The sequence below is a fragment of the Vigna unguiculata genome, chromosome 4 (genome assembly GCF_004118075.2).
Source record: "Vigna unguiculata cultivar IT97K-499-35 chromosome 4, ASM411807v1, whole genome shotgun sequence".
Classification (NCBI taxonomy): Eukaryota; Viridiplantae; Streptophyta; class Magnoliopsida; order Fabales; family Fabaceae; genus Vigna; species Vigna unguiculata.
This window is the reverse complement of record NC_040282.1, coordinates 4,192,454-4,208,645: the sequence shown is the minus strand read 5'-3', so window position 1 is coordinate 4,208,645 and position 16,192 is coordinate 4,192,454. Positions and strand designations below refer to the sequence as shown.

The following is a 16,192-nucleotide window of genomic DNA, read 5'->3' as shown; positions in this document are numbered from 1 at the left end:
ACAAAATCAAAGATTAAAGATCGGTTTAAGATCACATAGAAGTCTCTCTAACCACAAAACAAACATAATTTCGTCTTCAATGTTTACTACCTCTTGAAAAAATCACAATGATATGTATTTTTCTATTTTTATGGTTTTGTTGACAAAGTTTCAATTTTTTTTGCAACACTCTTCTTTCTTACCATTCTTTAAGACGTCTTTAACAATCACAATGCTATGTATTTATCCATTTTTTGGTATTTATTATTGACAAAGTTTCCATTTTTAAAGAACTTTCTTCTTTCTAACCTAACATAGTTTTCTTCTTCTCCAAAAGAGTTATGTACTTTTGTACAATTTTTTTTTTCATTTATTTAATAATTTTTATTTAGTAACTCATGTCAAAGTGCAAGATTTCTCTTTAATTTTTAAAGATATGCAATAAATGTGAATCATGACGGAGGAGAGTTCTCACAGTTTGAATACCAATATCAACTTTGTTTGTAGAAGAATTTCATTTTTCAATGGGTTGTGTTGTTGAAAATGACTTTTTATTTTTTAATCTATTTTTTTAAATTTTAAATATATATTGCTTTATGTTTTAATGTACTTTTTTTTTTCAATTTTAATATTTTTTTTAGGATAAGCAATTGAAAATATAATGAAGACTTTTTCACATATTAATAAAGATTTAGTTCAGACATTGTAATTTTCAATTTGTTCATGGACCAAACTTACTTGTTGAAATGGATAGTAATGATTTTGTCATATCTATTATTATTATTATTATTATTATTATTATTATTATTATTATTATTATTATTATTATTATTATATTTTTTGTTTATATATGATTTTTTTTATTTATATTTATCGATGGAAATTCAAGTGTGAATCTCATACCGAATAATAATAAGAAGAAGAAAGTAAAACAACATATAAAGATATAAATGAAGACTCATTGATATAATATTTTAAGATTTTATGGTAAAAATGTATGTTAACTTATATCAATAATTTTAAAATTGTTTGCTTTTGGAATATTTTCTATAATAACCTTTTATGTTTTGGAATCTAATCATACACTACTTCTAATCTTGCTATATTCTAAAAATTGAACAATATATTAAAAAGAAGTCTCATAATTTTATTATTTTAATTTAAAGCTACCTGAATCAACCCATTTTTTTCTTATTTTAGGAGTAAAAACTTTTGAATACTCATACTATAAAATTACAAAAATGTGTAAATCACTAACCATAATAGCTATAAGGTGATCATCATAGTTGAATTGAACCTTTTTAAGAATATTGTATGACCATCACATTTAATCCATAAATCAATGAATTGATTGTAATAAGAGAAGGCAAATCCTAATCGGAGTCTAAAACACACTCATTATAATGAATTAAAAGAGTAAAGTTTAAGATTGAAATATATGATTTTTAGTATATGTTCGTTTTAATTCTTTAATAATATGTTGCAAAAGAAAAGACAAGTATATACATTACTTTACGCGTTATTTCTATAATAAAATATTACGTAATTATTGAGATAACATTTAAATATAATTGTACAACAACAAAGAAAATACATATATCTAAGTTTTCTTATCAAAAAATCATTATCAAACAATCAACATACGATTTATTTTACAAGTAGATGGTAAGTGATTGGGTTGTTCTCCCTTTCTACTCATAGCAACCCTAAATTATTAGAATTCAAGATCTTATATATATATATATATATATATATATATATATATATATATATATATATATATATATATATATATATATATATATATATATATATATATATATATATATATATTAAAGTTAAATATATTTTTAATTCCTTAATTTTCAATAAAAATTGGAATTAGTCCTTCTTCAAACTTTAGTCTAATTTAGTTCTCTAAATTTAATTTAGTCATTTTTAACAAAATTTTGTTAAGTTTATTTGACGTTTCAAATGCGTTTTATATATAATAGCATATTAGTTGATTTCATCATTTGACAAATTTTCGCTTTAATGTTAACTAAAAAATATGTTTGAAACGTCAAATAAACTTAATAAAATTTGGTTAAAAAGACTAAATCCATATATTGTGTAAAGTTAAAAGACTAAATTGGACCAAAGTTTCAAAGATGAACTAATTTCAATTTTCACTGAAAGTTAAGGGACTACGTACTAACATATTTAACCCTATATATTATGCAACATATGTCCAAATACAATCATTAATAGATATATCTAAATTATTTTGAATTAAAAAAAAAGAAGCAAATTTAAGCTAAAAGATTCTTACAAAAATACGGTCAAAGATTTAAGTTATGCTTAAAAGTAGTTAGTATAAGAAACTTTGTAGTGATTTTTTTTTTCATATACACATCTAGCTTAAGAGTAAACATAATTTTGATGTGGCTACACATATGAGAGTGTGTTTGTGTCTTATGTATCATGTCTCTAGTTGTTCATACATATTACATGGTATTTTTTTTAATGTATTCCTCTATCAAAGATTTATATATATATATATATATATATATATATATATATATATATATATATATATATATGCCCTTTTAAGGCTAGACACATTTTTGCTTAACAAGAATGTAAATAAAATGTGAGAATGTATATAACTAGAAAGATTACAACTTGATATTAACTCAATAATTATTGAAGAGGCCATGGAGTTCCTAATTAAGAAAACGACATTACTTGCCATTTTGCATTACATTCCAAACAACCAATTCTGAAAATTTTGAAATTTGAGTTCTTCATGGTTGGTTGTTGCCTCATTGTGTTTGAAGGATTACTGTACTCATCCACACTTGTATACTCAACTCAACAAATATGTATATATACAACTATTGTTGTTTTCAACTGCTAAAAGAACTGTGACCTCCGTGCATCATTGCTCTGTAAAAATAAAAATAAAATAATGAACTCCAAATTGAAGAAAGATGATAAATATGAAACCTAGAAATGTAATCAAGATTCAGGAGAATTTTTCCGTTTTAATAATTGTTAAGAAGTGACTTTAAGTCTAATTCAACCTTACAAAATCGACTTGTAAGGTGAGATTTGCACCCATTTATATATTATGAACATCCACTTATATGTGAAGTGAGGTTTTCACCCACTTGTGTGTGTGTGTATATATATATATATATATATATATATATATATATATATATATATATATATATATATATATATATATATATATATAAAACTTTAAGTCTAACTCAACCCCACAAAACCGACTTGTAAGATGAGGTTTGCACTCACTTATAAACTATGAACATCCACTTATATGTAAGGTAAAGTTTGCACCCATTTATATATCTAACTTTAAGTGTAACTCAACCCCACAAAATCGACTTGTAAGGTGAGGTTTGCACTCACTTATATACTATAAACATCCACTTATATACTATAAAATTGATTTATATATCTCTAGTCGATGTAGGATTTTCAACAATTATTTTTAAAAATTTGTTCAATTTTGATAACTACAGATAAATTTCAGCCGGTAGTAGAAAATATGTAAGAGGAGTGTGTTAGAGAATGTATTGTTAGAAGACTTGAATGTAAGAGAAAAAAGGTAAAGAAAAAACTGACCTTGGAATGAAGAAGGAACAAGAACTACATGCATGTCACAAGTATTAGGAGGTAATTGTAAACGAAGTGGATAAAGTTTTGCTGTGACTGGATTGCGACAACACACAAGAACATCATCAAGTCCTGTTTCTTCTTTCAATTTATCTTTTAGTTCATTCACACAACTTCCTTTAAAGATAAAATATGACTCTTTCTTTGCATCATCAACATCACCATTTTCGTTACCCACATTGTAAAATATAACTCTTCCTTCTTTCACAGGTGATAAACACTCTTGTGAATCTTCAGGCTGCATACAAAAATTGAAATAAAAAAAAAATTACTTTCATCAAAATAAGGATGTTTTTAATTCCATACCTTCACTCTCAAATATCAATGAAAAAATTACTAAGTTTTATTTACCTATTATGTATTTATGATAATGAAAAAATTATATGGAGAAGACATATATGAATAACAATAAATGATATGTTTGAATCAATAATTAGCATAAGTGAAACCATGTCTATTTTGTGAATGAAGAAATAATTGAAATAAAACAATTTATTAAATAAGATTAACTAGATTCAGAGTAGATATTTGTTATCAACAAATTTGATAAATATTTGACATCAATCAAATGGTTAAAATGAATTATTTGAGCATAACATTTTTTTCGTATACTATCATATTATTTTGGAAATAATTTAAATTGTTTCAACAACAAATTACAATCTACTATCTTGTATTATATGTGATCCATTTTTTTTTTGCTCAGATATATATCTTAGTTTAAAGGGATTTTGTGACATAGAAAATCAATGTTTAAATAAAAAAACATGCATGAAATTGAAAATATCACATGATATAAATTTTCATATATATACAAGAAAACAATTTATCTTTTTAAGAAAATTCTAAATGATAATTACTCTTCCAAAGCACAATACATTTAAATTGTTTTCAAAGATTTGAAATATCATGCATGCACAAAACTAATAAAATCTAAGAGTCATGCATCACCTACAAATTAAAACCCAGTGTGGCTAAAAAATTGAATCCATTTTCAGTTTTTTCAATCTCATACTTGATCTGAAAGAAAGAACGGTGGTAATAATGATGAAGATTCTTTTTAGTTTATTTTTTGCCCTAGTTTGATGAGACGAACCTCGGGTGTTGTGGGAGATCGGAGATCAATCTTTACCAATGAATCCATGTCCGAGGGAGAAGAAGAAGAAGGTGAAAGACACAGTGGCGTTGGATTCAAGGAACGAGAAATGGGTGGTGTAATAGGTGTTGGCCTTGGTCTAGGTTTCGGTTGATTCTTAGGTCGAAGTTCCACTATGTCAACGTCCCACAGAACCCAGTTTGCCGTTGCCGTTCGATGAGGAACATCATGGGTGATGGTGTTCCTCCAAGGTGGCAATCCTCCATTGCCACGAAGGTATTGTCCGTAACGTGTTCTTAACCTCACTTGCACCCCTTCTCTTATGGGTTCCCATTCCATAGCAGAATTCAACCTAGAAGGCAAACTCTGCAACACTTTTTTTCCCGTTCCTCTCAATAGAAATGGCATGTTTGAAGCTGTTAAGTATTTTCCGTAGCAACTTTTCAATCTTATGAAATTTGAGTTTTCTATCATCTCCACTTCCCATTTAGCGTTATTGTAGCAACCGTTACGGTCTTGGAACACGTTTTCTTGATTCTCATCGGCCAACATGTACTTGTCATGGTAGCTTCTCAAACGCACCACTTTCGCCTTTTGGAAGAACTCCATTTTCAAAAGGGTGGATTGAGAAGAGAAGAAAAAAAAATGGTGAGGATGTTGATGCAAAGAATTTGAGACAACAATAGGGGAAAAGGACGAAGGGTGATGTTGATTAAGATGGAAAACATTGTGTGAAGTTGTTTGACATATACATGTTCGTGTGTGTGTGTTTTGTACATTACACGTAATTGAGCCATAATTTTCTAATTAGGGTGGGGTGAGGGAATTGCACATGCAAATGAGATTCTAAAATGATGCAAAATTTGTTAGTTGTTACGATGAATTTCACCATTAACTATCACAATTGTGATTTAGTTTCTTGAAATATTGTACGACGATGAGTTAGGTAATTGAAATTCTAATGGAACCATTCATTGGTGGGTGGTGATTAAGGATAAATTCAATAGAAAAATGATTCGATTTGTGTATATCACATATATTCATTCAATGGGATGTAATTCCATTTTATGTTTAGTAAGAGGATCATCTATTTTGACCTTTTTAAAATATTTGTATTTTGATTAGAATTAGACTTGCACATTATGTGACTTTTCTTAGTTATGATATTAGAGAAAGAGCTTTTATTGTTTTTTATTATGTAATAACTAATTGACTAAATGACATCAATAATGGCTCCTAAAACTGATTAAAATACATATATGTATAATGAAGTTTAAATCAAATTAAGGCCAATGATGATATTATGAGCATAGGTGATCGAGAGGATGGAGACGATGAGAAATTATTAGCACTTAAAATTCCAATGGGTGATTTTTCAAATATAGAAAAAATTGTGGAGGATAAAAATCTAATTAAGGAAAATAGGTTGTGTGATGAAGATGTAAACAACAATGAAAGGGCACTATTATAGGATGGGAGTATTATTTTATTTTTTTTGGAGGAGATTGCTAAATTTATTGAGATACGTAGAAGGAGGCATGATTGAGCACAAACTTATTCCACAAGTATGTGTATATTGGAGGAGAACAAAGAGTGACGTGGAAAGGAAAAGAATATGATTACAAATAGAGAATGATATTTTGATAACTAAATTTTGACAACTTTCTCTCACAACCTGATATGACATGTTTTAAATGGTTTTGAAATATGAAAAAAAATGAGAAAATGGAAAGATAAAAAACAACTTAAAAGATATCATATCGGGTTATGAAAAAAAAGTCACGAAAATTTAGTCGTTAAAAAATCATTTTTCATTATAAAAAAAGAAAGTGGTGATAGAGATAAGGAGAAAACGTGTTTTTCTTTCGACAAATATTAATCGATAGTTATTAGTTTTTGTTAATGTCACATTTCGATTAATTCTTGATATACATAACGAAGTCAACATAAAAGTTTCAAAAACAAGAGCTACAAAGATCGGATAAAAAAGAATAGGTGGTAGGTAGGTCTTCAAGAAACAAGAGACAATAAGAAAGAACATACATCTAACACACACAAAAAAATGTAGCTAAAATATACTTAGTTTTTTAAAAATTAAAAATTTTATATTTATACTTATTCCTTCATAAAATAAATTTACGTTGGCTTTGGAAATATTTCCAGAATTCATATTTAGTGCCTAAACAAAATTATTTGTTTCTACCAACATGCACACGATAATCTTTACAGAAACGATGTTTTGACAAAGTCACGTGACATCCATTAATATTTCATTTTTTGAATTTTTTTTTTTGAAAAATACCAAATAGAGTTTTGAGTTCCTAAAATTCCAGAGTTTGGTGGTTTCTTATTTTTTTGTTCCACTCATCTTCTTCTTTGAAAGCAAGAGCATCAAAAAAGGTTTGTCTGCGCTATGTAACAGCCACAAAAAGGGATTCCTTATCTCAATTTGGAAGTTTGATGCTTTGACCTTCTTTTTCCCTTCCCTCCCGATTGGTGCGTCCTAAAGCGTCGTTGATGGTGTCACGGTGCTCGTCCACAATTCTTCACAAGAAAATAATAAATTTTTGTCTCTTTCGTGAAATCGTTCCATATTAAAGATTAGTTTATCTGGTGTGGGTTTCCCAATCCTTAATATGTAACGATCTCACCAAAGAGACAAAGATTTATTGTTTTCCTATGAAGAATTGTAGATGAGCACCGCGACACCATCAACGACACTTGGGGACGCGCCAATAGGGAGAGAAGGAAAAAAGAAGGTCAAAGCACTAAACTTCCAAACTGAGATAAGAAACCCTTTTTTGTAGTCGTCACAGAATGCAAACAAATCTCCTTCGCTACTCTTGCTTTTAAAGAAAAAGATGAATGGATAAAAAAATAAAAAACCGCCAAGCCCTGAAATTTTAGGAACTCAAAACTCTATTTAGTATTTTCAAAAAAATAAAAAATAAAAATATTAATGGGTGCCACATCACTACGTGAACTTTGTCACTTTTTTGTCTCAAAAGATCGTTTTCCTAATCTTTATCCACCGTGTTTCTTGTTTCTACCATTGCAATTTCCAAGGATCTCAATGACATTCAAAGATGAACAAAATCAAAAGGCACATGCAGCTTGCAATATTGAATGATGATCTTAACCAATACATAATAAAGCGTTGTGTACAGTTTTCAATTATTCATAACTTTGTATAATTTTGAGGTTTAAAAACATACCAGATCACTATTAAATTATGTTTAGTAACAAGTTTATGTAATTGTTAGTTGTCTAACTTATTAAATTATTACATTATGATGGTAACTTAATTAATTTTCTTAAACTTTAAAGTTTGATTATGCTTCAAACTATTAGTGTGTGAATAATGTAAGACTTTAGTTTATAAATTATAAACACCTTTTAAATTTATTTTTAATGTTTTTTCTGATTTATTAATCTAAAATTACACTTTAAGTTGATTGATTAAAAAAGAGAAGGCTGATGCTTGTTGCATATTTGTATTCTTGTACTATTGATTTTTCAAAACCAAATGCACCGAAATTAATGGGCCCAGCCCACATACCTCAAAACTGGCTTCAACAGGACGGGCTTATTTCTTTCTGCAGCCAATAATTTTCCGAATTTGGATTCTTATTGAGTTTTTTTATATTATCTATAATGAACCTTAAAAATATATTTATAGACAATAATTTTAATGTTTTAGAATATATTAAAAACTTTTTAGTATACTTATAGTAGTATATTTTGAAAATTCAGACAACACAAAAAACATAGCAACGCACAACCATAAATTTAAAATTTCAGTTTATCATTACAAGAAAATTTGTAAATGATGACCTAGTGATAAAAAATATGTTTATAGATTAATTTAAAGATCAAATTTTCTAATTGAAGACCAATTTCTTTTATAACTAAAATTGTAGTAATTAATATTAATGATCAATTTAGAGAACAATTCATAATAGAAACTAATTTACTTACTAATTTGGAGATTAACTATAATTTTTTATTCATAATAGAAACTATTTTAATTATCACTAATTTGTAGTTTATAAATTGGTATTAACATTGATCATTATAGTGACTAATTATTTTTTGTCACTAAAATTTGTGATTAATTAAGATTTTTTTTGTAGGGTATATACATTAAAATATTTAACTATATTTTGGTAATTATTAGATTTTTATTGTGCATTAATTAAATGATAATTTTATTTTATAATGGATAAATAGGAATATCAAAGAAAATTTTCATCCATATAAATAAGTTACACCCATAAATCATACTACATCGTTTTCTATCCTGACATCTCATTATTAGTAAAAGGCATAAAAGGATTATCTTACAAGAGTATTCATCTAGATGGTCAAATTGTTATACTCTCTTATAATTATGATTTGCATTCAAAAATCGCTTTTAGTTTTGGTGATTAACATTATATATGTAGGATTATATAAATGATAGTTTTTCATCAAATATTAAGTTTAAATTTGATTCAAACATTTGGATAGTCTGAAAAGATTAAACATTTATCACACTTCATTACTATGTATATTTTAATCACATTACATATATTTAATAAAATTTCGATTGATTTTTTTATGTTAATTTTTTGGTACATATTTGACTAAAATTTATTTGATGTCATAACTTTTATTTTCTAACGCCTAAAAACTAATATGAAATGTTGGAAAATTTTGTAAAATATAAAAAATGTTGATTAAAATTTACATATTTATGAAATATTAGAAAATGAACCTTTTTAAATCAGATAATTAGTTTGAAGTTGGATGGGTGTAACTGAAATTAATGAGGTGTTGAAGGTTGTTCCAATATGAGGTGTGAAGGTTCTTTAAGGAGTACGAAATGTTAAGGCATGTTGTTTTTAAACACAATTTATATATATTGAATATCAATAATGATGTTGTTCCTTAAATAGTTGTCAACAAAAACATTCTTGAAGACAACATACACTAGTGCAGAATTCTCATTTTACCTCGCCTGATATGCTTCGGTTGGCCAGGAACCGAAGCATATAATGGCACGGTGGCATTTTTGCAATTAGACCCAAGTTTTAGGCCTCGGTTCTCCAAATACCCGAAGCCAAAGAGGGGTATGGGTCCCGGTTTGCTCAAAACCGGTGCCAAACAGTGGTATAGGCCTCGGTCCAGTAAGACCCGAAGCCAAAAAGTTGCTGGACGTTAGCTGTTTGGCCTCGGTCCAAGGAGACCCGGTGCCAAAAGGGGGTCAATGGCTTCGGTTCCCGTAACAACCGAAGCCATAGGATTTATTTAGGGTTCAAATTTCGCGAACCCTTCTTCCCCGCGCCTGCGCCTACAACTCCTTCCCCTCTCTCTCTCTCTCTCCGCTGCACCCACTGCCACCACACCCTCCGGCCACCGGCCACCGTCGACCACCTCCGGCCATTGCAACCACCACGCGAACGAGCCCCCTTTGCTGCACCTCCATTTCGCGTCTCTCTCTCTCTCTCGCACGTCTCTCTCTCTCTCTCCGCTGCACCCACTGTCGCGGCGTTGCCTATGGCCTCGAGGAAACGGACCACCCATGGTTTTCGACGTCAATGGTAAATTCACCATTGCTATTGCTCTGTTGTGGATACAATTTGTATCAATATTACGATTTTGCAGTTTCCTGTTATGTGTTGTTGAGTTTGGTGACCTGTGAAATGTATATTGGTGTTTATTGTTTTTGTTCTTTGATTTTAGGGTAACCCTATCCCTGCGCTTGGAGAATCTATCTCTTTTGGGAGATTTATGACAGAAAACTTAGATTGGGAGAAATGGTCAACATTCACTCAAAATCTCTATGTTGAAGAAGTTGAGAGATATTCCAAGCTGGGTTCTGTGGCCGCGAATGGAACTTTTGAGTTGGAATTCATCCTCTGAAACGAGTTCAAAAGTGCAAAACGCGTTGAAGAAAACTCTGTATATGGCATCGGTTATGAAATAACCGAGGCATAAAACTGGGTATATGGCTCCGGGTGATAACCGAGGCCAAAAGAGGTACCTTTTGGCCTCGCCCCAATATGCCTCGGTTGCAGACCCGAGGCAAAATGTGAAAAATAACCGGGACAGAAAGCCCTTACTGTACTGGTGATATTGTTGAATGAACAAAAAGTGGTTGTAAAAATGTGCATTACAAACTGTTTTTGTTGATTAGTAAATCTGATTAGAGTGTGGACGTAATTTTGAGATCATAACTTTGACTATTATGATATTAATGAATTGTCTTTCTATACATTTTTTTTTTCAAAACAAAAACAAAGTAAGGTGGAAAACATCACTATGTCAATTATATAGGTGTCTTATTTTGATCTAAGGTTTCTATTTTGACATGTGATCGAGATGGAATAAAAAATCGATTTGGCAAGATATTTTGTTAGGTATTAATTTTACTTATGAAAAATTAATTTTAAAAATGTGTTCAATATTAATTACTTATAACTTTTCAATTATTTTTCAAAAATAAGATTTGAATTTTGAGAGTTTCAAGTTCATATAGAGTAAGATATTTTCTTCCTTAACTACAAAATGTAAATTATTTAAGATGAACTTGAGAGGCTACTATACATTTGGCAAATATCAACACAAGTTTTCACGTTAGAAACATGATATAAGTGAGGAGACGTGAGAAAAATGTGTTTATAGATGAAAGGATGAGACATGATAAGTTTGTTACATCTTTTTCTATATGATTTTCATATACACAATGAAACAGAAACTCAATTATTTTATGTCTTAGTTACTCACAAGCAAGAAAAAAGCTCGAGAAATTCAACAACAAAAAGTTGTTACATTCATAGATTGTCTCAAAGAGGCTAAGACCTCTTTGAGAATTTTGAGGGTTTCAAGTTCATTCAAAACTAGATATTTTCTTCTTTAGCTACAAAATGCAAACTATTTAAGATGAACTTAAAAGGCTACTATATTTTTGGCAAATACGAAAACAAGTTTCCATATTAGAAGCATGATATAAATGAGGAGACGTGAGAAACATGTGTTTAAAGTTGAAAGGATGAGTCATGATGAGTTTGTTTCATCTTTTTTAATATTATTTTCATATATACAATGAAACAAAAACTCAATTGGTTTATGTCTTACTTATCCACAAGAAAAAAAATCTCAAGAAATTCAACAACAAAAAATTGTTACCTCGAAAGATTGTCACAAAGAGGCCATGACCTTCGGGAAAAAAATAAATGAAGAATGTAAGGCAAAATAATCCTCATCCACTAAAGAATTTATGACTTCTTCATCCCCTCCTATTCGTCATGAGAAGTAACAGATAAGTTGCACTAAACTATTTTGAAAGATGACCTTTAATAGGTTAAGATATCGTAACAAATTTCACCTAAACTAATATTATATGTCCATTTTTTATATAGTTTATCGTCAAAATTAGTTTAAAGTATCTATTTATTTCCTTTTAATCATACAAAACCTATATAGAACATCAATCCATAACAAAATCAATATTATATAAAACTATATAATTGATAATTGATATAAAAATTCTTCCAAATTTTAAAATTAATATGATATATATGGTGATGAGTCTTTCGAGGAAGAATTCTTAGAGAGATACAACACCAATAAAACATGAGAACCACCTCAATCCAAAACCTTGAAATAATGGGTTTATGATTTTTCTTTCTGTATTGCTCAACTTTTTCATTTCTACTCAATGTGGGAGTCCCCTTTACTTGTATTATCGTTCATCATAACAGACATGTTTGTCTAATCCTTCATCAGGAAGCCTTTCATATATGAACCACACTATCTGTCTAAGTCGGTCACCAAGACAAACCTACCATTGATAGGTCTTTCGAGAGAGGATTACCAAAGAGACACAACACTAATGAGACAAATCCAATCCACATAAGGGATTAATATCACCTCCGGCCGAAAATTTCAAAACAATGAGTTTATGGGTATTATTATTTCTATGGTGCTCAACCTCAGCTTTCTCATCTTTATTCAGTATGAGACTTTGATTCACATTAAATATCCCAACAATCATTTCCTCAAGTGTGAGTCCTTCCACATTGATATTTCACTCTCAAGCTAACCACATTAAATATCTCAACAATCATTTTCTCAAGTGTGAGTTCCTTCACATCGATATTTCACTCTCAAGCTAACCACAAATACTCCTTTACTTGTACCTGATCGAAAATATATTATTCTCTACTAATTAAGTCAATTAGAAATATGATTCTCCTATCATTATGCTAATCAAATCTCTGTAATTAGGTTAGCAAATATTTTGTAATTATGCATAGCATAATTACATACCTTTTTTAAGATCATCATGTTATGTATAAATACCTATCTCCAATGCATAATAAGACACACATTCAAATCATCTCTCTTTCTTAATGGGACAAACTTGTATGACCCTATATCAATAAGACTTTCGATGCAATGACTCTTCTAAATTTATTACCAAGACTAATAATCGTCTTTGATATCACTAATAGGTCTTTCAAGAGAGGATCACCAGAAAGAACACACACAAAAATTAACAATATTTCTAACTAAAACCTTCAAATATTAAATTTATAAATTTTTATTTTTATATGGTATCTAATGTGGAGTTAGTCCCACTTAGATTATCAACATATAAATCATACAACTAATATAAAATATTCAAAATATGTAAAATTCATATAGTGATTTCTACAGTAAATAGGTTTTTTTTTTTTTTTAAATTATTGATGCCTTCGAAATAGCAAATCCCAAATACAATTTATTTAATTAGAAGCATGATATGAAATAAACATAAAGAGGTTATGAGTTGTTTAGAATACTTTAAAACAATTATTTAGAAATTTTCCATTTCACGTTGTATTATCATCATTCCAAAATTGAGTGCTTAATGATATGAAAAACTTCGCCCCAAACTTACTCAAATTTGCCTGTATCTTGAAATTGAAATTATGGAATTATGGGTACTATATTTCTTTTCCTAATTTGATTCTTTATATGATTTAAAATACATATGCTCATGATGTTAGGTTTACAGAAAGAGTTTCATTGAGAAGAATAAATATCAATGAGATTTGAGTTCAACCACACAAGAGTTTGACACTACTCTCAACTCAAACATTTAAGACAATGAGTTTATGAGTTTTTATTCTTATATAATGTTCTACTTTCTCATTTTTAACTAATATGATACTTAGACTCACATTGATTAAAAATCAAAAAGTAAAACATTATATAATTTAGACTTAAATTCGCACTTAAATTTCAAACTATCATTGTTCGTAACACATCGTTCATTTCGTGAATTGAAAAATAAAATTTTCAAAACGACAAGGAACAGAACCAAATGTTAGATTCTGTGTAACAACAACATCATGGTCAGGAATTATCTCAGAAAATGTTATATTTGATTAATTAATTGGTAAATTAAGGTGGTTGGAGGAGGGTCTGTGCAGTGGGGTTCACGTTCACCAAAACCTTTGATGCAAACAAAGCACATGTCACATTCACTTATCTATCTACCAACGGTATTGGTATCACTATTTAAATCATTTTACTTTATTTATCAGATTTCCCTAAATATTTTAAATAAATGTCTGTGTGAAAGAGATTATTGATGGTTGATGGAAGCAGATGGAAAAGTAAATGCATCCACCACCCACTAATTATAATTTCATTAATAAAACCGTATTTATAGAGAATGCAAACTTTCTGGTTACAATTTTATTTGAATTTATGCTTCATAGAAAATAGTTTTTCTTTCATATTTTTAATTATTTTTAATTTATGCAAATCTTATTTTGAAAATGAGATGGAGAATAGTATCTTATAAAAGAGAAATAATGTGAAAATTTATTAAAGCGAATATTTGTTATGATGTAATGATGGATATAAAAGTCATTTAAGACATAAATTATATTACATATATTTGTATGTTTTAATAAATTAATATTAAGTATTATTTTGAAAAAGATATTGGCTCATTAATACAGTGAATGACCAACCTAAACTCACGCAACAAAAAAATATATCTAATTCAATTTATACCACATTATTTTAGCTAACCCAATTTATTTTATGATTTTTTTTTCAAAACAATTAATAAGACCAAACATATTATGACACATGCTAGTCATCGTTATTCATCCTGAATTAATTCCTAATTATTTGTACAATAACTTATCATAGTATCTTATTTTATTGCTATTTTATCACATCAATCAATTAATTTCTCCTTATCACATTAATTGTTTTATTTCATATCTATTTTATTTTTTTAATCTTTTTTTTAAATATAAATTAAAATATAGAGCTTAGAGAATTAGTCATCTTTCAACCTCTTTCAAGTAGACATTCTCAATATTAATTTTTTTTTTTTTATGCATATTGTTCTTTTAACTAGTTAATTTTTTCTCTAAATATCTCAAATAAAATAAATTAACCAAAGCATAAAAAATATCAAACACTAAGTAACATTTGCTGATAAAAAAGTCAACATTTAATTTTTTTTATGTTGATCCAAAAATAAAAAATAATCATTTTCTATTTTTTCACCCCAGAACAAAAAAAGTTAAAATCACAGTTCTCACAATTCAAAGTTTGGCAAGTCATTAATTAGTTCACCTAATTGTATGCTAGTGAACAAAATTAAATGGTGCATTGTTTTGTCAAAATAAAATTGCATTGCTTAAAAAGTTATATCAAAAAGAAAGAGTGGGTAAGACTTTTTTTTTACTCAATGAATTGGTGTCAGCTAAATAATATCATTTATTAATTTTACGATTAACTTAACAAGGAAGAAAACATTGCACAAATACAAAATTCCAAAAAGCTAATAAACTTATTGAAACAATTACTAAACAAATTTCTGCTAAAAATCTGTTTAATTTATAACTATATATAAAGGGTTATCTTATTCCGGTGTCCATATTTTTATTTCTAATTTTACCATGTGATAAATAATCATTTTTCTAAATAAAAAAATTATTTTATTTTATATTTTTACCTTTTAAATAATCGCTTTATTATATTTAACTGTTTCATTCATTCAATTTTTTTAAATTAATCATTTTTAAAATAAAATAAGTATTTTTAATAAAAATATTTATCTAATAAATAAATAAATAAATATTGATATTAAAATTTTAAAAATATTTGTATTAACGTGGTTTTTTTTATTAAAAATCTCGAATACTAAACTTAATAATAAAACGAAGACTAATATAACTCGGATCAGCAATATCTTAATAATTAATACTATAATTTTGCAATTGATATGAACATCCTGAAATGAATTTAAATATTTACTATGTGCAATTTACTTTTTTTCATTTTTGAAAATTGATATCTTTTATAAAACTATTAAAATAAATAAATTTTTGAAGTAAGATTTTGTTATAAAGAAGTTGTCCTTCCAAAAAATTACTT

At 28.1% G+C, this 16,192-nt stretch overlaps 2 protein-coding genes across 2 annotated transcripts; one reads left to right on the top strand and one right to left on the bottom strand.

Annotated features, from left to right (window-relative positions):
* Positions 1-2,601: 2,601 nt before the first annotated feature.
* On the bottom strand, positions 2,602-5,485 carry LOC114182626. The gene is made up of 3 exons (XM_028069528.1): positions 4,760-5,485; positions 3,613-3,901; positions 2,602-2,907 (listed from the first exon to the last, which is right to left on the bottom strand). Exons 1-3 carry the CDS (start codon positions 5,366-5,368, stop codon positions 2,900-2,902), a joined length of 906 nt encoding a protein of 301 aa, XP_027925329.1. The 5' UTR covers positions 5,369-5,485; the 3' UTR covers positions 2,602-2,899.
* A 4,387-nt stretch (positions 5,486-9,872) lies between these two features.
* LOC114182050 lies at positions 9,873-10,753 on the top strand. Its single transcript, XM_028068793.1, has 3 exons — positions 9,873-9,910; positions 10,053-10,341; positions 10,484-10,753. The coding sequence occupies exons 1-3, from the start codon at positions 9,873-9,875 to the stop codon at positions 10,661-10,663; spliced, it is 507 nt and encodes a 168-aa protein (XP_027924594.1). The 3' UTR covers positions 10,664-10,753.
* Positions 10,754-16,192: the final 5,439 nt, after the last annotated feature.

What these genes read in the sequence shown, in the direction of transcription:
- LOC114182050 (XM_028068793.1), top strand. Translation starts at nt 9,873, where the DNA reads ATGGGTCCCGGTTTGCTCAAAACCGGTGCCAAACAGTG. An exon ending in AAAACCGGTGCCAAACAGTG is followed by an intron (nt 9,911 to 10,052) that starts GTATAGGCCTCG and finishes GGATTTATTTAG; the next exon opens with GGTTCAAATTTCGCGAACCC. An exon ending in CATGGTTTTCGACGTCAATG is followed by an intron (nt 10,342 to 10,483) that starts GTAAATTCACCA and finishes CTTTGATTTTAG; the next exon opens with GGTAACCCTATCCCTGCGCT.
- LOC114182626 (XM_028069528.1), bottom strand. Translation starts at nt 5,368, where the DNA reads ATGGAGTTCTTCCAAAAGGCGAAAGTGGTGCGTTTGAGAAGCTACCAT. An exon ending in GATCTCCCACAACACCCGAG is followed by an intron (nt 3,902 to 4,759) that starts GTTCGTCTCATC and finishes TTTTGTATGCAG; the next exon opens with CCTGAAGATTCACAAGAGTG.